The 27,119-nt window shown below is 44.1% G+C and overlaps 1 protein-coding gene and 1 pseudogene across 3 annotated transcripts in view; both read right to left on the bottom strand.

Moving 5' to 3' along the window:
- The window catches only part of RAB7A (RAB7A, member RAS oncogene family), a 72,748-nt gene that overhangs the window by 4,116 nt on the left and 41,513 nt on the right, over nt 1-27,119 (bottom strand). For 2 of the 3 annotated variants that reach the window (XM_021695183.2, XM_044920904.1), the window contains exons 2-5: nt 14,395-14,455; nt 12,184-12,310; nt 2,388-2,606; nt 512-640 (exon numbers count right to left, since the gene is read on the bottom strand). In XM_021695183.2, the coding sequence (XP_021550858.1) occupies nt 512-640; nt 2,388-2,606; nt 12,184-12,310; nt 14,395-14,447 (528 nt within the window). In that variant the 5' untranslated portion in view covers nt 14,448-14,455. Of the gene's footprint in view, nt 1-511; nt 641-2,387; nt 2,607-12,183; nt 12,311-14,394; nt 14,456-15,582; nt 15,695-27,119 lie in introns of all 3 variants that reach the window. The other variant, XM_021695184.2, reaches the window with a different exon arrangement.
- Nucleotides 7,613-8,318, bottom strand: LOC110585058 (annotated as a pseudogene).

Below are 27,119 nucleotides of genomic sequence, written 5' to 3'. Positions count from 1 at the left end.
TATAACCAGTTACGAGAACGCCAAGAGCGAACCCATCTCATTCCATCTTCACAACCACCCTCCAAATCAAGTATTATTTGACAGAGGAGGGTATGGAAGCTCAGAAATGATTTAAAAACAAACAAACAAACAACACAAAAAACTAGGTCTAATGATGGGTAGCAGACCTGGGATTTGAATTCAAGTTTATCCCCTCCTTCAGTAGCAGCCATCTGACTAAGGGCCTCCTAGTGGTCTCATCTCCTAACAGCATGCAGAGAGAGTAAGAACATACCCAAATAAGGGTGGCCTCAGCCTGTCTTCATTGCCCTTGCATTGTATAGGTTATTCACAAACAAGTGGAATTTCTGGAAGCTTTAGCAGAATGCCTCATTGCCTTCCCAGATAAACACACGGGTTCTTCTGGCTACACAGAAAAAAGAGCTAAGAAAGATTAAGGACAAGAAAGCCAGGCAGGGGCTGGGTCGATGGTCAGTCACCAGAGGGAGCCAGACAGCTGCAAGAGACCCACCTGTTTAAGTGCATTCCGTGCAATTGTCTGGAACGCCTGCTCCACATTGATGGCCTCCTTGGCACTGGTCTCGAAGTAGGGAATGTTGTTTTTGCTGTAGCACCAGGCCTGTGCCCGCTTTGTGGCCACCTGGAAGAGGAAGAAGGGTGTACGTGTGCTCCCGATAGAGGCAGCCAGCACGGGTGAGGGAGCAGACCGGGGATGAGGGTGTGCGGGGGTTCGAGGAAGGGAGCTGCAGGCCTGGCCAAGGTCATGCTGCTGGCTCTGTGTAATACTGCTAGGCCTCAAACCCAAGCCCATTCTACAGTCCATAGGTTCCAACCCTTAGCTACACTTACAGGCAGATGATGAAAGAGTAAGCAGCTAGCCCGGGAAGTACTGAATTGTTTCTCTTGGGACCTCAGAGGTCCCAGCCCAGGAAATGCCTGGCCGCTTGGTCTCAAGCTTTGCAGTCCCATCCCCATTACTGCTAGTGTTACATCACCTGTACCACCGAATTCTGCAGCTCTCACTGACACCCCTGCCTCTCCTACCCTAATTCCTTCCCCACCCCTAGCCCACTTCCAGGCATGAGAGGACTGTCACCTAAGGGAGAAAAAGAGATCAATGGCCAGAAATAAACCAAGCTATAATTAAGAGTCTATGCTCCCAAGAGAAATGCTATTTCAAAGTAAACCAGAGCAATTTTACTCAAAAGCCCAAAGCACACATGGAGATCCAGGCAGGCCCCTGAGGTGCAGGAGCACTCGAGAATGACAAAATCTAATTATCTCCTTTCGAGTACAGAAGGAGAACTGAGGCTCAGAGGGCAAAGACAATGGCCCAAAGTGAGAGCCGGCTGGAGACAGCATGGGGATTTAAACCAGGTCTCGTGGGCCCTGGTCCTCAAAGGGTGCTGACCGGAAGGTAGTTCACATTCCCACAGGTACCTTTCTGGAGCCATTCTGGGCTTTGCATAGAACCCACCAAACCACAAGTCACCTTAGAAGCCAGTGTCTCTCATAGGAGAGGAAAACAGTAACGGGCCAAACTAGAAAGCCACCATTTCCCAAGCTCCTCCTGGGTGCCAGGGCTTCTGGGTACACTGTCATCTGATCCCAGAGTATTCTTGTTATGTAAGTCAAGATTCAGACTCCAAGAAATATTCCCAAATTAAAAGTGCATGAGCCAGGCTTTAAATGCAAGTCTGCCTTTAAATCCAAAAGACCAAAATGCAGACTGCAACTGGCCTCAAGTCAAATTACTTCATAGGGACCAAAATGATGGCCAGTACAGGCAACTCCACAAAGTGGACTTGCTCTTCTCTTGGCATAATTTCAAAGGGAATAGCACTGCAGACTTTCACTGCCCCTGTTCTGCCCCAGGGGAAGCAAAAACGGTATGCCTTTACTAGACTAGGAAGCAAGGCCCGATTCCAAGGACTGGGCAGGTAACTAGTTAGTTATGCCTCCCCTCTACCCCACTATGGGGGGCACACATACACAGAGATATGCTGGGGACTGGTCCTTAAGGCACATGGCTTTTTACCAATCAAAACCAAAAACAGGGGCGCTTGGGTGGCTTAGTCGTTAAGCGCCTGCCTTCAGCTCAGGTCATGATCCCAGGGCCCTGGGATCGAGCCCCGCATCGGGCTCCCTGCTTGGCGGAGAGCCTGCTTCTCCCTCTCCCACTACCCCCGCTTGTGTTCCCTCTCTCACTGTCTCTCTCTGTCAAATAAATAAAATCTTAAAACAAAACAAAACAAACCACCCACTAAAACCCGTACCTGTCATCTGAAACTTAGCTGCCACTTTTAGAAGGCCCAGGAGCCACGACCTAAATGAGGGTAGATTCATAAGCCTCCACATTTAGGATTCCTACTATCTTTAGCACTTACTTGTCTGTTTTCGAGGTCAATCTTGTTTCCCAACACAACGAAGGGGAAGTTTTCAGGATCCCGGGGACTGGCCTGGATGAGAAACTCATCTCTCCAGCTATCGAGGGTTTTGAATGTGTTGGGGGCAGTAACGTCAAATACCAGAACGCAGCAGTCTGCGCCTCTGTAGAAGGCCACACCAAGTGACTGGAACCGTTCCTGGCCTGCTGTGTCCCAGATCTGCGAGAGATAAAACATTATTCCTTGGGGGGCACAGCACTAGGAGTGGGGGACGCCAGAGGAAACGAGCTGCATTATGGAGCCACCGAGAGACAAGCGACTTCAGATTTCAGAATTCAGGAAGCAGAGTGCAGCACCAGAGTATCCCACACAGCCCTGACAGAGAGTATATGTGATTGCATGTTCTGCAGAGGGCAGACAACGAGTCTGAACTCTGCTAGAAAATGTTTTCATCTTGATCTGGGTGGTGGTTCCATGAATAGATATTTATGTAAAATTCATGATATAAACTTAACATTTATGTACCCTGGGAACTTTCTGGGGGTGATGGAAATACAGGGACGTAATTACACACTGAATTGTACATTTAAATCTACATATTGTACTGTATATAAAGTTTACCTAAAAAAATCAGAATGTTTTATTTATATTATGACTCAATTAAAAAAAAAAAAAAGGCAAACAAAAACCCCTGAGAGAGAGAGATGAAGGGAAAGACAACAAGGACATACTTTAGAATAGAGGGGAAAGCCAGCTTTTAATCAAAAGAACACCAGGTACTACTGACTAGCTCAAAGAACTTCATATCGTTCATTGCCATGCTAGGTTCGAGAGCAAGGATGGATTTCCTTACTGCCCTAGATCCCTAACAAGGCCACCCTGGTCAGCCTGAGAGATGGTGAGTGTTCTGAGGAATGGTTCCACAACCCCCAGCAAGTCATCTGGTTTAAGAAAGTGGGGGTCAGAAGCAGCATACCATTACTTCTAGCTGACATGGGTCTTTAACTGTTGGATTCACTGGTTTGCAGGAAACCCACTTAACTTCAGAACATAAGAACTTGGACCATCCTTTATAACCCAAATAAATGGCAATTTTATGTCCAAATCACCAGCCAACTACCCCAAAGGCCCAGGGTTTGAACCAAAATGGGAGTGTGGCTTGGGCCACTAGTTTTATCTCCAGAACCAAATTCTACAGAAGGATGGTTGAGCTCCTTTTTTTTTTTTTTTTAAAGATTTTATTTATTTGAGAGAGAGAGAATGAGAGAGAGAGAGAGCATGAGGGGGGGGAGGGTCAGAGGGAGAAGCAGACTCCTCGCTGAGCAAGGAGCCCGATGTGGGACTCAATCCCGGGACTCCAGGATCATGACCTGAGCCAAAGGCAGTCGCTTAACCAACTGAGCCACCCAGGCGCCCAGGATGGTTGAGCTCCTTTGTGAAGGCTTTCTCAGGCGGTCAGTCCTGCCTCCCTCCAAGTGATGCAGAACACTTGGGGAACCCGTCAAGTGTCCCTAGGCCATACAAAGATTGAGCTCCCAGTTCAGGTAGGAAGAGCACCCTATAAGACGAGGTTATGATGCTTGATTAGAATAAGTAAAAACAGGCACAAGAGAAATAACAGGACAGGGCAGTAATCTGGGATTCACATTTCTTTAACACTACCAACGTAATCAAAGCTCATGATGTTCTACTAAATCCCCTAACACCTCCCAAAATATTCTCTGAAAGGAGTCCTAAAACCTGTGCAAATCCAGACAGTTGATTTACTCTTGGGGACCGGCTCAAATGACAGTGCAGCAAACAGGAGTGGAGCCAGAACTTAGATACTGACTGGAGGGCTGGATACAGCAGCATTAGAACCCCCTAGAGAAGGTCCAGTAAAGCAATATGACTACACAACTCTAAACTCTGGCCCACAGACTGGCCAAGAATAGCTCAGGCCAACAGCATGCTGGAAGGGGGCTACTGTGGTTACCAATGTCAGGGCTGAGCAAAAGTGCACATTTCAGCTTTCTGTCAATGAACAGTCCCCAAGAGCCCAAGTGTTACTCCTATGAGGAGGACAGGTCTGAGAAACCCGCCTCAGCCTTTTCTTCCAATGCGCATGACCCTCCATAACCAGTACATGAAAACATGGCTGACAGGACTCTTGGCCACAACTGTGAGACCAGGGAGCCTGACCTTGGCAGCCCACTCCATCCCCAGGAAACCCCAACCACTACATAAACTATCTATACGCACTTCACTCTGGGAAGAATCTTTCTAAAATAGGACATGCCCTAGCAGCCATGGGAGGTCAGCCTGACTGTAGAGTAGAGGTAGGAGGCTGTCATGAATGTCTGTGTATGGCACAGGAGTGCTCAGGCCACTGGTAAAAGCAGCAGCCACTCAAATAGAACCAGAAGGAAGTGACGATGACTTTGATATAAGGGTGAAGACAAACTCAAAGGCAATTATTTTCCCCGCCTCTCATCAGGATGGGGAACTAAATGCAACCCCCACTACAACAAACAAAGCACACATATGCAGACAAAATTCGATCTCTGGTGCCAGTGGATACCCAGTAGAGGGACTGCGGGTGATGTCTGCTTTTGTGCTTTTCTGGTTTCCCAATGTCCTACAGTGAGTATGTGTCTCTGAGTGAAAAAATGAACCCTTTCTTGTAACAGGGAGACTGACCGATGGAGGGGGACCCAAGAGCCTGGTCATACAATAAGGAAAGTAGAAACAGACAACTATTTCTATAAAGAGAAAGTAGGAAAAAAACAGAACTTAAATCTAGGCTTGGACAAATTAAAAAAAAAAAAAATTTTTTTTTTTCCATTAGAGAAGTAACACTGTCACTACGTAAACATTTGGGTAAGTAAAGCCAAAGCTAAAAAACCCCCTGAAACACTTGGCACCCTCCCACACAGAGAGCATCTTCATTAGCTCATTTGTTATTCTAGGTATCCAGGCTGTGGGGTTTTACGTAGCTGAAATCTCACACAACGCATCACGCCGTGCCCTCCCCATCACTCCTCTCTGCCCAAGTGACACATCACAGTACTCTCTGACAGGAGTTCCCACCTTTACTGCTGCCCAACAAACTCAGCGAACAATTTCACTCTTGTTTTTTAAAAACATATTACTGTCAAATTTCCACAATTTTAAGGACCTCAGGAATGAATGTTAACTTACAGAGCCTCTTCCATATTTCCGATTGCTTGTTTAGGACAGAATCCCAAGAGGAGAACTCTATGACTTTTTTTTTTTTTTTTTTTTTAAAGATTTTATTTATTTGACAGAGAGAGACACAGCGTGAGAGGGAACACAAGCAGTGGGAGTGGGACAGGGAAAAGGAGGCTTCCTGCTGAGCAGGGAGCCCAATGTGGGGCCCGATCCCAGGACCCTGGGATCATGACCTGAGCCGAAGGCATACGCTTAACGGCTGAGCCACCCAGGCGCCCCTAAACTCTATGACTCTTGTTGGAACCAAACGGGTACTTGGAACTCAGATAACAGAGAAGGCAAAGTAAGGCATTAAGAAGTGAAGTTGAAAAACTGCGCAGTTATTCTTTGCAACTTTAAAAAATTAATTTATCTTCACACCTAGAAACGTAAAGTTCTATGACTGTGATCTCTTAAAATTTTTAATATTTTATAGCACACCCATATATCTATTTACCCATACTCTAATGTGACAAATATTAACACTGCCACAGTAATGTCAGTTTTTTTTTGTTTGTTTTTTTAAAGAAACAGAGTTAACCCTTCCTCACAGCATTCCCTTTCCTTCCTCCCCAGACGTAAATGGGTCCTGAAGAGTTAAGAGTCTACAATGTAATAGTATGATCCTGTACATCTTTCTGCAACTTGCTTTTTTTCCTTTTCCAAAGGTTAACGGCTATATAGCATTCCACTACCTTAATATACACACTCTATTCCCTGGTCATCTCAGCAGCAAGGAGCATTCTTCCTACACTTCTCTTCCTATGCCCAGAGCTAAGTTTCTCTAGGCTCTCTTCCTAGACAGAGAATTGTGCATGCTCAACAATGGAGAGCAAAATGGTAGTCTCTACTGAAAAGGGCTGCATTGATACACTCCCACCATCAACTTGACAATATTCTACTCCCTATATTCCAGCCAAAGCTTGATTTTGTGAGCCTTTTTTCCCCCATGTCTGTACATTTATAGCAACATGCTTTATTAACTTTAAAGTAAAATGTAGGGCGCCTGGTGGCTCAGTTGGTTAAATGTCTGCCTTCAGCTCAGGTCATGACCCCGGGATCCTGGGATTGAGCCCAGAGCCAGGCTCCCTGCTCAGTGGGAAGTCTGCTTCTCCCTCTCCTCCTCTCCGCCACCCCACCCCAGCTTGTGTTCTCTCTCTCAAATAAAATCTTAAAAAAAAGAACATTTGTGTTATACATTTCAATCACTTTGAAGAACTCTATCTACATCAAGACATATCTATATAAAATGAGGAATATATTAGAATTAAAAGGTTATCTGGGTTTGCATTTTTCTTAAAATGTACATAAATTCTCACTTCCAACTCTAATTTCAGTATGTCATGTCTGAATATTTACTTTCTACATGAGGGACTCTGCTTTTAAAATGTTGTGGTATGACCACCTTTTAGTTCTACTGATGATAAATATATCTAAATAATTTCAAACGAGGGGCGCCTGGGTGGCTCAGTCGTTAAGCATCTGCCTTCGGCTCAGGTCATGGTCGCAGGGTCCTGGGATTGAGCCCCACATCGGGCTCCCTGCTCCGTGGGAAGTCTGCTCCTCCCTCTCCCACTCCCCCTGCTTGTGTTCCTGCTCTCACTATCTATCTCTCTCTCTCTGTCAAATAAATAAATAAAATCTTAAAAAAAAAAAATTTCAAATGATACTTTATATTGAAATAGGACACTTTCCCCCCCACATCCATGATTTACTTACTTTATAACCAGAAGTTTGTTCCTCCTAATCCCCTTCACCTGTTTCTCCCATTTCCCACCCCCACCCCCCTGGCCCCCACCAGTTTGTTCTCTGTACTGAGGAGTCTGTTTTTGTGTTGTTGTTTATTCATTTGTTTTTTTAGATTCCACATATAAGAGAAACCATATGGTATTTGTCTCTGTCTGAATGATTTCACTGGGCATAATACTCTCTAGGCCCATCCATGTTGTTGCAAACAGCAAGATCTCACTCTTTTTATGGTGAGTACCACATCTTTATCCATTCACCTGTAGATGCTTCCATTTGAAATAAGACACTTACTGAATATTATTATTTTACTTCAAGTCTAATTTTAGTTCTAGAGAAGGTGGTCCTATCTCAAAGGCTTGGACAAGGTTTTCTTTTTCTCTTAGTCCAGGAAGATCACTTTATAGAGCAAACACTTGAGGTTTCTTAAGTGATGCAGAGCAACGATGCCTGTCTGTGATACATCCACATGAAATTATTTCCAACATGCTTTTATGTAAATTTTTAACTTTACAAAGTCTCTCTCTGAACAGTCAGGCTCAATATATGACACTTGCATGACCTTGTTTTTCCAGCATGCTGTTAGCCCTCCATGTGATCAAATCCAATGCTCATGATTTAAGAGCAGTGGCAACAACTGCCTGAATTCTGTTGTCTAGAGGGCCTGATGAGAGGTTATGTCCTTCTGCCAACTCTCCTGGCCCTGGTAGCACACCACAGCCCCACAGCAAAGCCACTTGGATGCCGCCAGTCAGGGTTGACATCCACTTTATTCAACCAGCCCCAGAAGTATCTGGAGTCACATGACCATGGGAGTTTCTTTAAGCCACACAACTGCTGGGAAATTTTTCCAAAGGAGCATCTTTTGATAGCATTGAGAGGGAGGGAGGGAGTGATCCCTGTGACTACAGCAGTGTCACCCTGCCCTGTCACCTTTTTAAATTTGTAATTCCCTGAAATCAAGCCACTGGACATTAAAGGTTTCTTCTGATAGTTGCCTGTTGATGTCTGTTGTCCAGTTATCCACGGGGTTGTTGACTGGATACTATTATGCATTATCAACATTTTTTCTGGTCTGTGGTTTTTATTATTTGGGAATCTTGTTATTCAAATGTTTAATTTAATGTAGTCTACTATTGATCTTTAATCTTCTTTGATTTGTGCTTTCTCTATTTTAAACACCTTAAGGTAAAACAATTACTTTAATTTGTAAAGTTTTCATTTTGTACTTTTTTCATTCAGGTCTTGAACCCTCTGGTTACTCCCCACCCAAAATAGAAAACCATGGGCCCACTCCACTCACTGTGTAACTCCCCCTTTTCCTACTCTTTTGGAAGCCGCCTCTCTACTCAGTGTCCAGCTAGGTGTGCCCTGCTTGAGTGCCCCCTGTTCCCTTGATCCGCATGTCTCTGACAATATCACACTGTTTAAATTACCATGGCTTCATAGTAAGTTAACTTTAAATTTTTCTCGCATACTTGATTCCATATAATGTTTAATATTGATGAATTTCTACCTTCTTCCTGAGCAATATAAGGTATCCACAACAACCACTAATCTTCCCTAACACATTAAATTATATAGGTCTAATCCTGGTTTTCTGTGATAGTTTGGAAGTTACATGCTCTTACTATTAGGGTCATAATTCTAACAATAAATATATGCATACAATTAAAGTTTTATCTCAGTTTATCTTATCTCAAACCTTTCTAAATGGAATCACTTTCTTTCTGCCTGAAGTACATCTTTTAGAATTTTTGCCATAGAACCTAAGGATGTATGCTTTCATTCTTCCAGGATATTTTTAGCAGGGACAGAACACAGTGCTGAAGGTTTCTTTCAGAATATATTCCGCCTGTTGATTTCCACTGTTACTGTTGAGAGTCAACTGTTAGTCTCATTCCTGTTCCTTTTTAAGGTCATCTTTTTCCTCCAGATGCTTTCGAGTTTGTCTTTTGTTTTTGCAATTTCATTATAGTACGTCGAGATTTCTTTTTTATTTATCCATCTTGGAATTTGGGCTTCCTGAATCTGTAGACTAGTGCCACATCAATCCTGGAAAATTCTCGACAAATATCATCTTTGATCTATTCCCTTTCTTTTGAGATTAAAAGGAAGTCTGACCTATCTACTGAATCCTGTTTGTACTTCTCTTTCCTATCATTCTTCCTTTCAGCCCTCTTCTGGCATGTCCTATCTGCTGCTAAAAACATTCTTGGATTCCCACCTTTTGGTTATTATATTTCATTTTTAGAAATTCTATTAACCTACACCACCTGTTTAGTTTCTTCTCTCCAGATACATAAGATTGCCTTATTTCTTTAAATATAAAAACCACTCTGAATGATCAGGGAGCTTTCCATTGGTTCTGCCTTGTTTTCTTGTTTGGATTATCTTATTGCACGCTGCTAAAAGCCCGTGAAAAATATGAGGATTCCTCAAGATCTAGGATGATGATGCCTCTGTCCAGAGATCATGGTTTTCATTTACTTCTAGTCTTTCAAGCTGGCTGCAATAGGATGAGGGCCAGCCTTTTGTTTCAACCTTTCAGAACACCTTCTTGCCCTGCTGTTTCCAGACTCCAGTGACCTGAGATTCTCCAGCTGGAGTTCACTCCAGCAGTGCAGCCCTGCAGGGTCCCAGCTTAGTAGGGTACATGGAGCTCTATGATAACAGCCCCACACCCAGAAGGAGCTGGGTTCTGACTTTGGAATCAGCCCGCACTGCTATCGAAGCCATAGCCTGGCTCTATAGCTGTTTTCTCCTGGTACAGGAAGCAGCTTTTAGTCTGGCTGGTGCACATGTAAAATCTGCAGGTAGTACTTTACACCAGCAGCCTGAAGGCATTCCATTCCCTTCTGCCTCCTGTCGTCCCCGAGAACTCCTCTGTTAACCTTTGTAAGTAATCCTTCTTTCCTCTCTAGTTGCTCTTATAATTTTGCTTTTGGTGTTCTGCAATTCTGAGTCTTCTGGGTAATTTGCTCAGTTCTCAAAGCTTACTGTTTTCTTCAGCTGTGTTTAATCTGTAGGTTAACTGTTCATTTGGTTTATCACAATGACCATGTTTTCACTTCTTCAAGTTCTAAGTTCTCCAGATCCTCATTTTTTTATAGTATCCTTTTTCATTATGGTTTCGATTCCTTTTTTAAAAATCTCCAGTCATTGTGAACATTTTTTGTGGTACATTATTTCCTCATGTGGCTATGAGCTCACCTTCTGTCCTGAAGTTGCAAGTCTTCCTAAGAATGGTCTTATCTCTGCTTTTGTCAGGAATAACAGGGATTTATGGGTTTATGTCAACATTCCTGTCCCATGTAGAGTATAAGCTCAGAACCCAGACATGAGCATAGTGGGACTGAGAGTCTCCAACAAGAAAGCAAAGAGGCAAAGCCTCAAGCCTACTTCATTCATGAGCTTTGCCACTTCCTTGGGTTGAGGGTATTTGGTCCTGTTTTCTCATATTTCCAAGGTCCCGGGTGAGTGTGAGACTGAGTGAGTGAATGAGTGAGTGAGAGAGAGAGAGAGAGAGAGAGAGAGAGAGAGAGAGAGAGAGTGTGTGTGTGTGTGTGTGTGTGTCTTCCCAAGGGGATTCTCAATTCTAGTTCCCCTACCTTTTGTAGTCACATCTCCTGCCCCTGGCGAGTGATGAAACTCTAGTCCTGGTTATAAACTTGCAAAGCACCATGGCAGAAGCCCCCAAGCTTATCACTAGCTTTCGGTTCCCTCTTCTTTCCTGAAACCTGGAAATTTCTTTTTCTCTCAAGTTTGGCTTATTAAAACTGTAGTCATATTTTGGACATCTGTATGTGTATGCTTGGGGGAGGTGGGAGGCGAAATCCGTATTAACTCCATCCTGGATGTGTGAGTCAAGGAAGTGTCAAGAGTCCTTATCCTCTGGGAGCATGTCACAGCTTGAGGTCCATGTGTGTAAAAACTTCTACCTGTAACACCTGGATCATTCAAACATTTCGGTGAGCCTGGTGTTTGCTAGGACTACAGTGGGATAAGAATTATAGTTGTCTCTTGAGGCCTAGTTTGCCAGGGACCTCATTTAATACAGGAAGGAACAACTGCTGTGGAGGTAGGAGTTTCAGAAGACAACACCTGGGCTAAAAGTTGGAGACTTCAGGATGAAGACAAAGATGGGACAAAGGGGCTGGGATGGAAGCAGACAGATGCAAGGACAGGTTTGTAAGAGCAGCCCGTGGTTTAGAAGGACTGGCAAAAGACAAAAAAGTGAAGAATAGTTTGTAGCCAGAATGCAAAGGCTTTCAAAAGTTCCTATGAAGGAATGTGTATTTTAGCCTAATTGTTGCAAGGGAAAATCTTAAAAGATTAAGGTGATACACAAAAAAGCTAGGCTGGCTTAAGAGAAACACAACTTTGGTGGCTATAGATAGGACAGATTAAAAGAAGCCAGAAAAATAGGGAAACTACATGAACAGCTACTTTAAGAATCTAGGAGAAACCCAAAGACATTTTGGCCTAAAGAAAGGAATGAGTTAGACATTTTGGAGACACAGCAAGACAGAGGCCTGTATGTTGTCAAATTCAGCAAAAACAAAAACAAAAAAACCCAAACCAAACCAACAGCAAAAAAAAGGAACTCCAATTAAATTTGAGCTTTGGAAAAACAATGAAAAATTTCTAGTATGTCTCATGCAATATCTGGGTCATACTAGATGTCCTGTATTTTATCTGGCAATCCTACCTGTGGCCAATTATCCATGAATATTGTAGTGGGAAATGAAGAACAGGGAGGGAAAATGCCTAGGCATGAACAAAAGGGTTCAGCCCGAATGAACAAGGCTTGGTTGGCAAAGTGGAGACGCGTGCTTACCTGCATTGTAACTAGTCTGTCATCCACCATCACCTCCTTTGTCAGAAAGTCTGCTCCTATTGTAGCTTTGTACTGATTACTGAATTTCTTGTTCACATACTGGTTCATGAGTGATGTCTTACCAACTCTGAAATTGGAGAAAAACCACAAGTATAGGTCAACTAGCAAGGGATGGAAAACAGATTCTGATCCTTGCAACTCTGAAGATACCTGCCTATCTTAAAGGAGAACAAGGAACTGTAATCACAACAGAGAGCCGTGCCAGCCAACTGCCCAGTGTTACTCATTCGAGGTTGTATTTTCTCCTGGGATAAAAATACGGGGTACAGATATGGGCCAGATGTTGAAAAGCTGCTTTTAAGTTTGTACAAGCAAGTCAGATGGTAGAACCTAGTATTATCTTTTTCCTTCCAGAAAGATGTCAGCAAATACTCTCCTTCTAAAAGGAGCTACAGCAATAAGATCACTCTACCACTCCAAAAATATCTCTGCTGTCTTGGGTGTCTCTCCATTTAGGGGTTGCTATTCAGTCTAAGAAAGTAATAGCACAGGAGGAAGTCAATGGCTGCGAGCAGACATACACACCAGTCAGCCACCTGCTGCTCCAAAGTTTAAAATCTGAAGTGGAGAAAGCATCAATATTCCACCAAATCAGAATCTACCTCAGAGTAAGCTCCTCCAGAGATGTTTTCCAATAAGAAAACTCAGCAAGAGACAATGTGTGGATTTTTTTTTTGGTGATGAGATTAGCTGGGGCAGGTTGATGATAATACAAAAGGCTTCTTCAAAGTCAACGGGAATGCCTTCCTTTCCCACTGAGAAACACACTCATTTTCATATGCAGAGAACCTGGTAGTACAGTTATGGCTTAAGGCAGTGTTCTCCAACCCAGGCCACCTGGATCTGAATTTTCAGAGGAGGCCAGGAGATCTGTAATCAAATAAAGACTTGGTGATTCTTTCCAGGCAAGTTTGGGCCTAAAACAATACCTTTCAATCCTGACACCACACTAGAGTCACCAGGAGTAAGGGAGGCAAGGGAGGGACAGAGACAGAGAGACAGAGAGATGTGTGTATTTAAGTACTGCTAACTAGGCCCAACCCACTGGTATGGAAAACTTTTAAAAGGCTCCTCAGGGGGCGCCTGGGTGGCTCAGTCACTTGGCGTCTGCCTTCGGCTCAGATCATGATTCCAGCGTCCTGGGATCAAGCCTCACGTTGGGCTCCCTGCTCCACGGGAAGCCTGCTTCTCCCTCTCCCACTCCCCCTGCTTGTGTTCCCTCTCTTGCTATGTCTCTCTCTGGCAAATAAATAAATAAAATCTTTTAAAAAAGAAATAAATAAAAGGCTCCTCAGGCAATTAAAAAAGCCAGCCAGGGTAGAAAAATCACTGCCTTTTTAAAGGGCAGGGAGCTCTGGGATAAGGAGGCATACCTGCATTTATTATTATTATTTTAAAAAAAAAATACAGGGGCGCCTGGGTGGCTCAGTCGTTAAGCGTCTGCCTTCGGCTCAGGTCATGATCCTGGGGTCCTGGGATGGAGCCCCGCATCGAGCTCCCTGCTCAGCGGGAAGCCTGCTTCTCCCCCCCTCCCACTCCCCCTGCTTGTTGTTCCTGCTCTCACTCTGTCAAATTAATAAAAATCTTAAAAAAAAAAAAATACATAGCTTCCAGTTGGTCTAAGGTTTCACAGGTCACTTCAGATGCTGAGTCTGAAAAGCCTCCCACAGAATCCTAACAGCTACTAAAGAGCTGGTCACTTACTTAGTGGCAGATCTAGGATCAGAATCCAGTTATCCAGTCCCAGGTTCTTTTGAATATAGACCTGAATCTGGCACAGCGGTGGGAGGATACCGCACAGCACACCCCAAACCCACAACTGGTAGGCATGAGGTCAGTGGCAACAAATCTACATAAACAGAACTCCCTTGTCTAACCAGCTCAGAAAAAAGGGATTCCATGAAACTATTCTTGAGTTTAAATAGCTACCCCTTCCCCCAAATCATGCCAAAGATCAGGGAATGAAGGGTTACAGAACAAGAGATCATTCACATTTCTGCTGTGCCCGAAAGAGCAGGAGACCTACGGCCCCACTGCCACCACTATTAGAGAAGGAACTGCCAAATGTCAGCATGGAGGGCACAGGCTTCAAGGAGGTCACGTTTATTAATCCAAGCCAACATGTTAGTTCAAACGGTGAGAACCACTTACCCAGAATCTCCCAGGATGATAACCTTCAGCAACACTTTCTTCCTAGAGGTCATCCTTCACACTAAAAGGAAAAAGGAGAAAGCACTGTGAGTGTGACAGAAATACCAAGGCTAACCACATCCCCCAGTGTAAACATCGAAACAGCCCCGGGAGCACTGAGTCTTGGGCCTTTCTGTTGGCTATTTCCCTGCCATCCAGGGGGACTGGGCAGAGAGCAGTATCAGTCATTAGAACTCTGGACCCAAGCTGGGCAAAATAGTGAGTCAGGCTCATCCTGCCCCTCGGGGTAGTCCAAAAGAACGGATTCTCCCTCTTGGATGTTGGATCAGAGTGGATTAATGCTCCAACTTCCTCAACAGCTCAGTCCTGCTTCATTCAAGTCTCTGCTCACATTGCACTTCCTCAGAGAGGTGATCTTATCTAAAGTAGCATACCCTCTCCCCATCTGCTCTATCCCTTTACATTGCCTTAGTTTTCTTCAGAGCACTTAACCACTACTTGGCATCTGAATCTATTACATTTGTCTGTCTTCTCCCTTTTCTTTTTTTTTTTAAAAGATTTTATTTATTTATTTGACAGAGAGAGAGACAGTGAGAGCAGGAACACAAGCAGGGGGAGTGGGAGAGGGAGAAGCAGGCTTCCCGCCGAGCAGGGAGCCCGATGCGGGGCTCGATCCCAGGACCCTGGGATCATGACCTGAGCCGAAGGCAGACGCTTAACGACTGAGCCACCCAGGCGCCCGTCTTCTCCCTTTTCGAATAACCTCCACCAAGACAGTTTTATTCCCCACTACATCTCTAGTGCCAAGTAGAGAATTGTTATCAAATACTGGGGTAGTGTGAGAATAATACTTGACCTGTAGCTCTTGGAATCACCCTTTTCTAGAAAACCTTTCAGGCAGCCTTCCCTACCCTTGACCAGACAATGTAAGATGCCTAATCTTTGCTCATCTCTATTCCAGAACCTGCTCCTATTTACTTTTCAAGACAGGGTTCCTGTCTTAATTATCCCTTAGTCTCCTGAACCTGACCCAGTGACTTTCAGAAAAGCAGAAGTCTTAAATTCTGGACCCCAAAGTTAGCAACTTATCTAAAACTGCTAGACGATCACTCCTCCGACAGCTGGAATCCCCAGCGTGAGGCCTGTGTTCTCTGGAACCAGGAATTCAAGACTGAATGACACCTATACCTGAGAGCCCTTAGCTCTGGTCCATCATCCTCAGGAGACCGTGAAACAGCAAGGGCAGCAGACTACAAGTAACAAGGCAAGGGTCAACATCTACCTCCTGCCTTCAGTGGAGCTGCGGGAAAGAAGTGTTTACATATAAAAAAAGGTAGGTAAGGAACTGGGTTCAGTAAAGCCTGTTGTTATTCTTCTACAGTTTGGGAGAACAAGGCAGTCAAAACCAGGTCTCAGAAAAGCTATTTTTTAGTTTCATTTTTATTTTTTTAAAGATTTTTATTTATTTATGTGTCGGGGGGGAGGGGCGGTAAGTGCCCAAGTAGGGGGAGTGGCAGGCAGAGGGAGAAGCAGGCTTCCCATCGAGCAGGGAGCCCGATGTAGGGCTTGATCCCAGGACCCTGGGCCATGACCTGAGCCGAAGGCAGACGCTTAACCAACTGAACCACCCAGGCGTCCCTTAAGTTTCATTTTTAACCACCTAGCTTCTAGAAGGCTGAGGCTGGCTATAGTGACTGTGACTTTATCCTTTAGTGCTTGCTTCTGTTACAGTCTTATACATCTAATATTCCTTTGAGTGAATTAAGTGTTTAAATAGCTATTCCTGCCTTTTACTTAATATACCAAAAATCTGGGGAAAGTAATGCTGTAAAGAACATTTTTGAACTTCAGTTTGTGGGATCATTTCCTTGGGACCCAGCAACAGCCATGGGGCGGTGCAGGTGGGGTGGGCATGATCTTCTTAGATTCAGACTCACAGGATTATCACAGGCCATACCTGGCACTTGCCTACAAGAACACAGCTTGCTGGCTGTTCTTTCAACAATCCACACAGCAGATGGCTCTGGTATAGGGAGACAGTGTGGGTTCAACCCCTGACTTAAAACCCTCATTGTTGAGGGGATCCAATCATCTGTTTTAATAGCTCTGTTGGCTTCTTGTGAGGAACACAACCAGCACAAGAGCCACTGTACTCTGTGAAGCCCAAGCATGGGGCTCCATGGGGGTACTTCACAGCCTCTCCCTATCCAGATGCAATTACCAACCAGGAGACATTTTACCATAAGCTACAGTGCCCAGCAACAGAAGGTGACAGTCTGCCTTTATCAGGTTCCCCAGAAAAAAAGTTAACCAAAGGTCAAATTCTCACACAGGCAAAAGGGTTCTGTTAAACTTAACTTACAGATATTGTTTAGGAATGGGGTTACTGAATCAAAAGTATAAACATTTTCATGACTTTCACTAATTCACTTTTCTGAAGGATTTTCCAAATTTATACTGCAACCACTGTTGCAGTGGTTAACAGCAGTATAGGACTTAAGTAAGAAAATGACAATCTTACTGAAACAAAGGAAATCTGAATTAATGAAGAGATATCTCCAATAGGAAGACTTAATGCAGGGATGTAAATTCTCCTCTACTGAAACAATCCCAAGGATTTTTTGGAACTTGAAATAATCCTATTCATCAAAATAAATTCACAAGAGTCCCTCCCATTCTTCCCCAAAAGAATAATGACAAGAGGACAGAGGACTTGCCTTAACAGTCTTGGAAAGTATGTTATAAAAAGACAGTATTAAAAGTATGGGGCTGGAATAGGACTAAACAGAAAAATAACCCAGAAATGAATAATTTGGACAAATATGGCATTATAAAATTCAGTAGCAAAAGGATGAAAAAAAAAAAATTCACAAAGTGAAGGCAGCCAGAAAAATTCTGAGAATTAAGATCCTTACACTTGATGCTCCAAAACGGATTACCAAAGGAGTAAAGATGTAAATGTAAAAATGAAGTTGAAAGGAATACAATATTGGGTTTTTCCTGGATTGTAGAACTACAAATAGCTTTGTTTTCTTTATACTATCTTATTGTGACCTTTGGAGGAACATATTACCCTTAAACTGAAAAAGCTATTTCCATTTTGGAGAAAAACGTTAATCTGCTGATTTTTCAAGTAAGTTTTCTCATTACAATAATAGTCCTTATTCATCATGAAAGATGAACTACACACGAATGAGGATTTTCATCCTCACTTAGGGCCTGTCGAACATTCAAGGGTTGTTGCAAATGATACTCAACAGTGGATCTGAAGAAACCCAACAAGTGGTTTCACCGGGATGTTGATGGCTTTAAACTGGCAAAGTTCAGAGCCATGTTTTTGTACTTACTGTTCTCCAGGATCAAGAATGGGGGACACTTGTTTCTAGAAAAGAGCTAAGAAAAAAAAACAAAACTCAAGCACAACTTTTGCTACAAGAAGCTGCCCAAGCTGCAATGTCTTTAAACTCCACTCGCAGTTTCTTCTGTTACTGATTTCCATCAACACCTTCATGGATTTCTGAAGACTGAAATTACTTTTTGAAATTCTACAAACTAAGGGGATGCCTGGCTGGCTCAGGTGGTAGTACATGCAACTCGATCTCAGGGTTGTGAGTTCTAGCCCCAGGTTGGGCACAGAGTTTACTTAAAAATAAATAAATAAATAAATAAAAATCCTACAAACTAGAAACTTCTAACTGGGAAACAGTTTCTAACACAGAGACCATTCCTTTTACAGGAGAAACTGAAGCAGGCAAAGAGGAAAAAAAGAGTTGTACAAGGTCCCTAGCCACTGTGTTCCTTGGAAATGAATATTTTGGATAACATCTATTAATCCATTTACATATGATATCTTCTAAAACCTTTTTAGAATAAGGTGTATTCAGAACACATTTCCTTCCTTCTGCTTTCAAACCAAGCCTCATTAGTGTGCTCTGGAACGACTTCCTAGGAAGAACAAGCAATACTAACTATTCCATATGATGCATCAATTCTTTCCCTCAAGTATAATTTTTTCTCACGTAATAAATCAAAAGCTAGAATGTTCCTCTGTTAGCCTGGAGTTATCACCTTCTTCATCTCTGAAGCAGAGAAACAAACTGGCCATAAAGGCAGACACAACAAAGAAACCCCATGTAGGTAAAAAGGTCAGGAAAATAATATCCAAGGGTCTGGGCTGGGCACGGCCAGTGAGGTCAGAAAGGGCCCAATAGAGAATCGTTAGGGCGAGGGCAGTGAGAACAGATAACTGCTATGGGAAAAACTGGAGGAGCAGGGAAGGGGTAGAAGTTGGCGGTCAGCGGGCCACTGCAAAGTCTGGCCAATGCAACTTTGTGTGGTGATCACAAACTTAAGATGACTGCTCAAGTAGAGGTGAGACTAGGGAGTTGCAGTATCAAGGAGTTGAAAGCAAAGCGTTTGCAAAGCCATCAAGACAACTATAAAACACAGGGAATGAAGGTGAACCAGGTGTTGTATCATGTCCAAGATCACATAGCAATTGAGTGGCAGAGCTGGAATTGTCAGAAGTGTCAGCCCAGGCCTCAATACTTGACCATCATGCCACTCTGTAATGTCAGCTCTCACCGCAAAGAGGATTCTGGTTCACCAGGGCTGGGGATCAGTCCTCAATTAGGCATTCTTAAAAGTTCCTTCTGGTAACTGAGGCACACACACCAGGTTTGGAAAATACTGACTTGAGGTCCATAACTGCTGTTCTGATTTACATGTGTGTCTGATACAGTGATAGCACATATGTTAGAGGTGCAAGGAAAGGGCAGTTAAACCAACTGGTTTTCTAGAGCCCATTAACATTTTTATTTGCTTGGTGTTGCCAAGTTGCCTACTCTCTAACAGCTAGATCCTAATCAAACAAGTGACTTTTCTGCTATCCTGTCTCTCCCCCCACCCCCCAATTAAAGTACTGAATTATAGAAAATTTAGAAAGGTACACACAAGAATGAAGCAAAGACAAAAAGGCACCCAAAATTCCAACTCTTAGAAACAATCACTATTAGCACCAGGGGCGCCTGGGCGGCTCAGTCGGTTAAGCGACTGCCTTCGGCTCAGGTCATGATCCTGGAGTCCCGGGATCGGGTCCCGCATCGGGCTCCCTGCTCGGCGGGGAGTCTGCTTCTCCCTCTGACCCTCCTCCCTCTCATGCTCTCTGTCTCTCATTCTCTCTCTCTCAAATAAATAAATAAAATCTTTAAAAAAAAAAAAAAAAAAAGAGAGAAACAATCACTATTAGCACCAGAGTTTAGGTCTTTCTAGTTTTCCTTCAAATGGCTGAGATTATACTGTTGCATCCTGTTTTGTTATTGACATTAAGGTTGCATAATACTGCAGCATATGGATAATGCCACTATTATTAAGCATGCAATTATTTTTATTTATTTATTTATTTGACAGAGAGAGAGACAGCGAGAGAGGGAACACAGGCAGGGGGAGTGGGAGAGGGAGAAGCAGGCTTCCCGCTGAGCAGGGAGCCCGATGCAGGGCTTGATCCCAGGACCTTGGGATCACGACCTGAGCTGAAGGCAGACGCCACCCAGGTGCCCCTATTTTAAATTATGTATATAATCTGATCAGACACACAAATGGGTTATCACTCGGCAAAATAGTATGAATATTTTAAAGGCCCTTGAAATACACTGACAAAATTATTTTCCAGAACAGTTTTACTAACACCCACACCATCAGTGAACTAGTTATTTCCATTTCACCATACCCCAGCCATCATTAGCACAAATCATTGTTAATCATATAGCTAGAAAAGAGGGCCAACTGGTTCCATCTGCATCTCTTAGCTCAGCAGAGGTCAAACATTTCAACCAGGTATCTCTCAGTTGTCTGATGGTCTCTGCCTATTTTATCTACTATAATGTGATTTACTGCATACATAGTCTATAGTATTGAGAAGGAAGCATCATGGGGACAGAAGTTTAGGCTTCTGAGCAGATTTGAAAGTACCATTCTGAACTATAACCAGCTTGAAACCTCTCCATCCCATTTTCTTCCAAGACTCCGTGCTCTGTACCTGACCATTAAAGAAGACCCAGCAGGGGCACCTGGGTGGCTCAGTCGGTTAAGCATCTGCCTTCTACTCAGGTCATGATCCCAGGGTCCCGGGATCGAGGCCCCCGCGTCCCCCCGTCTGGCTCCCTGTTGAGCGGGGAAGCCTGCTTCTCCCTCTCCCTCTGCCCCTCCCCTGGCTTGCACGCAAGAGCGCTCTCTCTCAAATAAATTAAATCTTAGAAGAAGAAGATGGGGGCGCCTGGGTGGCTCAGTTGGTTAAGCGACTGCCTTCGGCTCAGGTCATGATCCTGGAGTCCCGGCATAGAGTCCCGCATCGGGCTCCCTGCTCAGCAGGGGGTCTGCTTCTCCCTCTGCCCTCTTCCCTCTCGTGCTCTCTGTCTCTCATTCTCTCTCTCTCAAATAAATAAACAAAAAAATCTTAAAAAAAAAAAAGAAGAAGAAGAAGATGGCGATGATGACCCAGCAGTCATCTTGTCCTCAAAATCAATGAATTCAAGGCTCAGAGTGAGGTAGGCAAGCAACATGTACCGATAAGGTTCTGGAGAAGGTCACAGGGGAGGCACCGGGAAGGCATATACTACCACTGTGCTGGTCACCAAGCTGAACAGTAACGTCCGCTGTAGGTAGATTCTTTGGAACTTTTCAAACCGAGGAATCTGATTAGGGCCTAACGAGTGAAAGAGCAGAGCCTATGAAAGAGCAAGAAATAAAGACCACTTCCTGAGCGCACTCCGTGCCAGGCACTACACTATAGGTCATGCATTTTTTTTTTTTTTTAAAGATTTTATTTATTTGACAGAGAGAGACACAGCGAGAGGGAACACAAGCAGGGGGAGTGGGAGAGGGAGAAGCAGGCTTCCCGCCGAGCAGGGAGCCTGAAGCGGGGCTCGATCCCAGGACCCTGGGACCATGACCTGAGCGGAAGGCAGATGCTTAACGACTGAGCCACCCAGGCGCCCTATCTATAGGTCATGCATTTAATCCTCACAATGAGCCCATAAGGTCGAATTCTCATTTAACAGACAAGGAAAAAGAAGTTTGTAGGTGGTCACTTAATTTGTTAAAATATTCAGATGTGAGATGGGAGCCCAGGACCAATTACAAAGCGCTTCATATTGGGTTGATCAACGAGATCAAAAAGGCTTGTCATGCTTCAAAATAATCCACAGGGTGAGATGGGAGTGCACAGCCAAAACAAGACAGGCTGGTAACAGGCTGAGCGATGGGTGCAGGGGGGTGCACAGCACTGTTCACACTACTTTTTTTTTTTTTTTTTTTTTAAGAAGAAAGAAAAAAAGAAAGGGGGGGGGGGGGGGGGGAGATAGAAGGAGAAAGCAGACTCTCCGCTGAGCACGTGGGACTCGATCCCAGGACTCTGAGATCATGACCTGAGCTGAAGGCAGGTGCTTAACGACTGAGCCACCCAGGCGCCCTGTTCACACTATTTTTGCACTATTTGAGATTTTCCATAATAGAAAATTATAAATGCAATTCACACTTTTAACAAATTAGGAAAAATCAAGAATGTAATAAATTTATTTTCATTAATAAAAATACTGTGACAAACTTTTATGACAAATGTGTCCCAGATTCAGGCTTGATAATCATCTCTGGTTATCTGTGATAATCAGCCTCTGGTTTGCGGGCAAGCATACTGTTAGTCTTGCCATGATAGAAATCTTAGGTTAGAAACGTCTGGCACACTGGCAACGATGTGGATGGAACTAGAGGGTATTATGCTAAGCAAAATAAGTCAATCAGAGAAAGACAATTATCATATGATCTCACTGATATGTGGAATTTGAGAAACAAGGCAGGGGCACCTAGGTGGCTCAGTTGTTAAGCGTCTGCCTTCGGCTCAGGTCATGATCTCAGAGTCCTGGGATCGAGTCCCACATCGGGCTTCCTGCTCAGTGGGAAGCCTGCTTCTCCCTCTCCCACTCCCCCTGCTTGTGTTCCTGCTCTTGCTGTCTCTGTCTCTGTCAAATAAATAAAATCTTTAAAAAAAAAATATATATATATATAACCTTCCCTTCTTAAAAACAACAGAGCAGCGACCCACCCACAGAGGTGTCTTTAAAAAAAAGAGAGAGAGAGAAACAGGCAGAGGATCATAGGGCAAGGGAGGGAAAAGTGAAACAAGATGAAACCAGAGAGGGAGACAAACCATAAGAGACTCTTAATCTCAGGAAACAAACTGAGGGTTGCTGGAGTGGAGGGGGGTGGGTGGGATGGGGTGGCTGGGTGATGGACATTGCGGAGGGTATGTGCCATGGTGAGCACTGTGAACTGTGTAAGACTGATGAATCACAGACCTGTATCCCTGAAACAAATAATACATTATATGTTAATAAAAAGAAAAAAAGAAAAGAAATATCTGGCACATACCTTCTTTTAAAAAGGAAGCCTAAATAAAAAATTATGTTACGACTTTGATAATAACTTTTTTTTTTTAAGATTTTATTTATTTGAGAGAGAGGGAGGGAGAATGAGCAGGGGGAAGGACAGAGGGAGACGCAGACTCCCTGCTGAGCAGGGAGCCTGTCGAGGTGCTAGCTCCCAGGACCCTGAAATCATGACCTGAGGTGAAGGCAGCCACTTAACCGACTGAGCCAGCCAGGCGCCCCAGAAGTAACTTGTTTTAAGATCAGTTTGAGAGAGAGAGAGAAAGGGAGGGGAATAATATAAATTTGGATTCCCACAACTGAGCTGTTTAAGATGGAAAGTTTGAACAAAAGAATTTTCTTTCTTTTTTTAAGTAAACTCTACCCTCGAACTCACAATCCCGAGATCAAGACTCCCATGCTCTGCTGTCTGAGCCAGCCAGGCACCCCAAGAGCAAAATTTTCAACAAATAGTATCACCCAGCCAATTCCAATTCCAATGGCTAAAAGGCACTACACAAGGGTTCTAGAGTAGCAGGAGACAGCCATAAAAGGTCAATAAACGTATATAAAAACAATCCACGAAGTGGAAGGAAGTTATGCTAGTTGCAGAAGGTGGTTTGCTTGATGGGCATAGGAACCACAGATAACAAGTGAAGGAAGACTAGCTACACAAAGGCTTAAGATCAAATGTTACCAAGTGCATCTCTTGAAAACTCACTATGTGCTTGTCTTCAGGCTAAGCATCTTATCTGTATCATCTCATCTGGGTAAGCATGAAGATTAAGATAACTCAGTGTTACTTATGGGACAGTTTAAGGGTGTTCAGTGTGTCCTCTGTGGATGGGAGTTGGAGCGTGACTACTGTAACAATCCCAGGGTTAGCAAATCCAGGAAATACTCTACTTTAAAAAAAAAGAGGAAAAAGGACAAGGGCGAACAGATTGCCTGAGTTAAAAATAAAAATGGCTTCAAAATTCTAGGCCCAGAGGAAAGGCAAGAAATAATATCTCGAATGATGTTTTGAAAGCTCCCAAATTAAAACAAGCCATAATTTCAAATGGTAGCAAAAATGTCCCTCCAATAAGGAAATGAGAAAGATGGAAACTGGAGTTGTTTGGAAAACCCCATGATCAGATGGTGCCCGAACCAGGTGCAGGTACAGGAAAGTGAACGAGAGAAGAATGTAGGCCACAGCCACATACTTCCCGGAGGGGATACAAGGCTCCAGAGAGGAGGAGGCTCATCCTGGGCAGGGGGCAGGAGTGGAAAGACTGACTGCCAGTCTGGGAAGGAGGAGGGAAGGGGATGAGTGGGGGCCTTCGACCAAAGCCCTTTCTGTGGAATCATGAAGTCACTTTGGGGAAGCTCAGGATAGTGCTGGTGTTCTAGAAACTCAGACAACAGGATTAGGTTGGAAAGCAGACTTTAGCAACCGGTCAGTATGGACAATCACTATCTCCAAATGCACAACAGGCGTTTAGGCAAGTAAGCCACCTTTTTACTTTTAACTAGCCTTTCTTGTTTTTACGGAATAAAGTCACTTGCCTGGTCTGGAGCACCTTCCCTGCCCTTCAATTGGCTAAGTTCTAATACCCTTCATTCAACACAAGTGTATTTCAGAATAATCCTAAAACCTTAAATCTAGGTTCTCTACTTCTAGGGCACCAGAGTTTGTAGCGAGTTTTTTCTTTCCCTTTCAGGTCAAATGCTGCCGTCAGCAGGAAGCCTCCCCTAGCCTCCCCAGGGCCCAAGACAGACTCCAGCCTTCCTTCCACCAGTTTCCATTACATCCACCCAGTAAATGAAGAGATACTGTGGGTAGGACTAAGCTGTGACCAACCCAGAGTGGAATCTGCCCAAAGAGGAAGCCCACACCTGGGACACAGATGGCTGGGGGCAGTGGGCAGGGCCTGTGGAATTTCTTCCCGTGTTAAAGCAGTTGGTACTCTGGAAAGTTCAAGAGCCACTGGTTTAATAGAGTCAAGGATCTGGTCAGGAACATGTATTTTCAAGTCTAGGAATAATATGAGCTCAGTTGAATTTTATCATATTCCTCTTTCCTCCTAAATAGAGGGCCTGGAGTAATCTTGCAGTCAAATCTTTTTTTAAAGTTTTTAAGTAAAGGGGGCGCCTGGGTGGCTCAGATGGTTAAGCGTCTGCCTTCGGCTCAGGTCATGATCCCGGAGTCCTGGGATCGAGTCCCACATCGGGCTCCCCGCTCTGCGGGAAGTCTGCTTCTCCCTCTGCCTCTCTCTCTCTCATGAATAAGTAAATAAAATCTTTAAAAAAAAAAAAAAAAAAGTTTTTAAGTAAAGGGACGCCTGGGTGGCTCAGTCGGTTAAGCATCTGCCTCTGGCTAGGGTCATGATCCTGGGGTCCTGGGATCAAATATATCGGGCACCTTGCTCAGCAGGGAGCCTGCCTCTCCCTCTGCCTGCCACTCTCCCTGCTTGTGCTCTCTCTCTGACAAATAAATAAAATCTTTAAAATAAAAAATTTAAGTAAAATCTACCAGTGTGGGGCTTGAATTCACAAACCCGAGATCAAGAGTCACTTGCTCTACCGATTGAGCCAGCCAGGCGCCCTTATTTTTTAAAGATACACTGTATTTAGCCGTATCTCAGATTTCACTGCTAATTGAGGAATGCTTGTTTGTGCTAGGATTTTATGATTTCAGTCTAGATGCCTGTGCTAAAATGAGAATGTCAGCATTCACTGGACACATAGGGCAGTACAAAGAATAATAATAGATGGCTGGCCTTGCCTTCTAGAGGTCTGCTATCTGGTAGGCAAGAAGACATAATCATTCCACAGGGCAGTATAAGTAACAGTACTTTAAGGGAGAGAACACTATCAACAGAAATACTGGAACATTTTCAAAAGCAAGACTGAAGAGCTGTACAAGCAAGACTGAAGAGCTGTACATGCAATGCCTAAGAAGGAGAGTCCAGTGTGTCAAAACTAATTGGTCAGGATGTTTTACTTGTTTTCTATCTCTTACAAGCTTCAGAGAAGTTCTCAGGAAGCCCAGTGGGAAATGTTAAAGGACTGAAATGAGAAAGAGCAAGACTTTGAAGGGACAGGTCTGAGAAGCAGTTGGACCACCAGAGGGATCAAAAAAAGTTTTCTGGGGCCAAGACATTTGGGATGCCCATAGGGCCCGAGAGCATGAATCCACCAAGGCTGGAGCTGGCACACAAAAGCTAAAGCCCAGCCTGCCACGGGCACTCTAGACCATTCGAGGCAGCTATCTAGTCTAGCCTTGTATTTTTCCAGAACATGCATCACTTCTACTCCTATGTGCCCTGTATCTCAAGTGTGCTTGCCACTCCTCCCCCAGGGTCCCGCCCCCTTCATGTACCAGGAGCCTGCTTATCTGGGAGCGGGCGACGTCTAGGCAGTCTGGAGAGCCTGTCTTCCTGCACACCACTCCCCAAACTCCAGAGCATCTGGGTCCCAGGGCCCCCTTTCATCATACTGAATCGTGACTTCCTGCATATCTGCCTGCCACCCAAATGGGGACAGAGGAAGAGGAAAGTTCTCCTCAAAGGCAGTCTCTCCTTCATCCCTGAATCCCCGATTCCAACAGTGTGTGCCCCAAAGGAGGGCTTGGTATACAACTACTGCTTGGAGAGATCACATATGCTGTATAATAGCTACTAAGCACAGGTGGCTATTTAAATGAAACTAAATGAGGTCAAATACAGTTCCTCAGCCACACTAGCCACATTTTAAGTGCTTGACAGCCACCTGTGGCTGGCACCTACCATACTGGACAGTGCGGATATAGAACATTTCCATTATTACAGTAAGTTTCACTGTACGGTGCCGGTCTAAACAATTCTGGAGCATTTCACTAGGAGTAATATACAGTCCTCAAACATCTCAAATCTCCATTTATGGCCACTCCTTGTTTCATCACCAGCTTATCTTCTGTCTTCTTTCATGTTTTTTTTTTTTTTAAGATTTTATTTATTTGACAGAGAGAGAGACAGGAAGAGAGGGAACACAAGCAGGGGGAGTGGGAGAGGGAGAAGCAGGCTTCCTGCCGAGCAGGGAGCCCGATGCGGGGCTCGATCCCAGGACCCTGGGATCATGACCCGAGCCGAAGGCAGACGCTTAACTGACTGAGCCACCCAGGTGCCCCCTGTCAGTGACAGTTTAGATAGTTTCATCAGATCGGAGAAGGTCCTATTAGGAACCCTTGTATACAATTTTGTGAGGCAGTCACACGTATTTTACTCAAGTACTTTTATAGGAACCACGGTGAACTGAGGTGTTTCATATGGCTAGATTTATATT

Source organism: Neomonachus schauinslandi, chromosome 1 (genome assembly GCF_002201575.2).
Source record: "Neomonachus schauinslandi chromosome 1, ASM220157v2, whole genome shotgun sequence".
Lineage (NCBI taxonomy): Eukaryota > Metazoa > Chordata > Mammalia > Carnivora > Phocidae > Neomonachus > Neomonachus schauinslandi.
The sequence above is the reverse complement of the archived record's forward strand: the minus strand, read 5'-3'. Positions and strand labels throughout refer to the sequence as shown.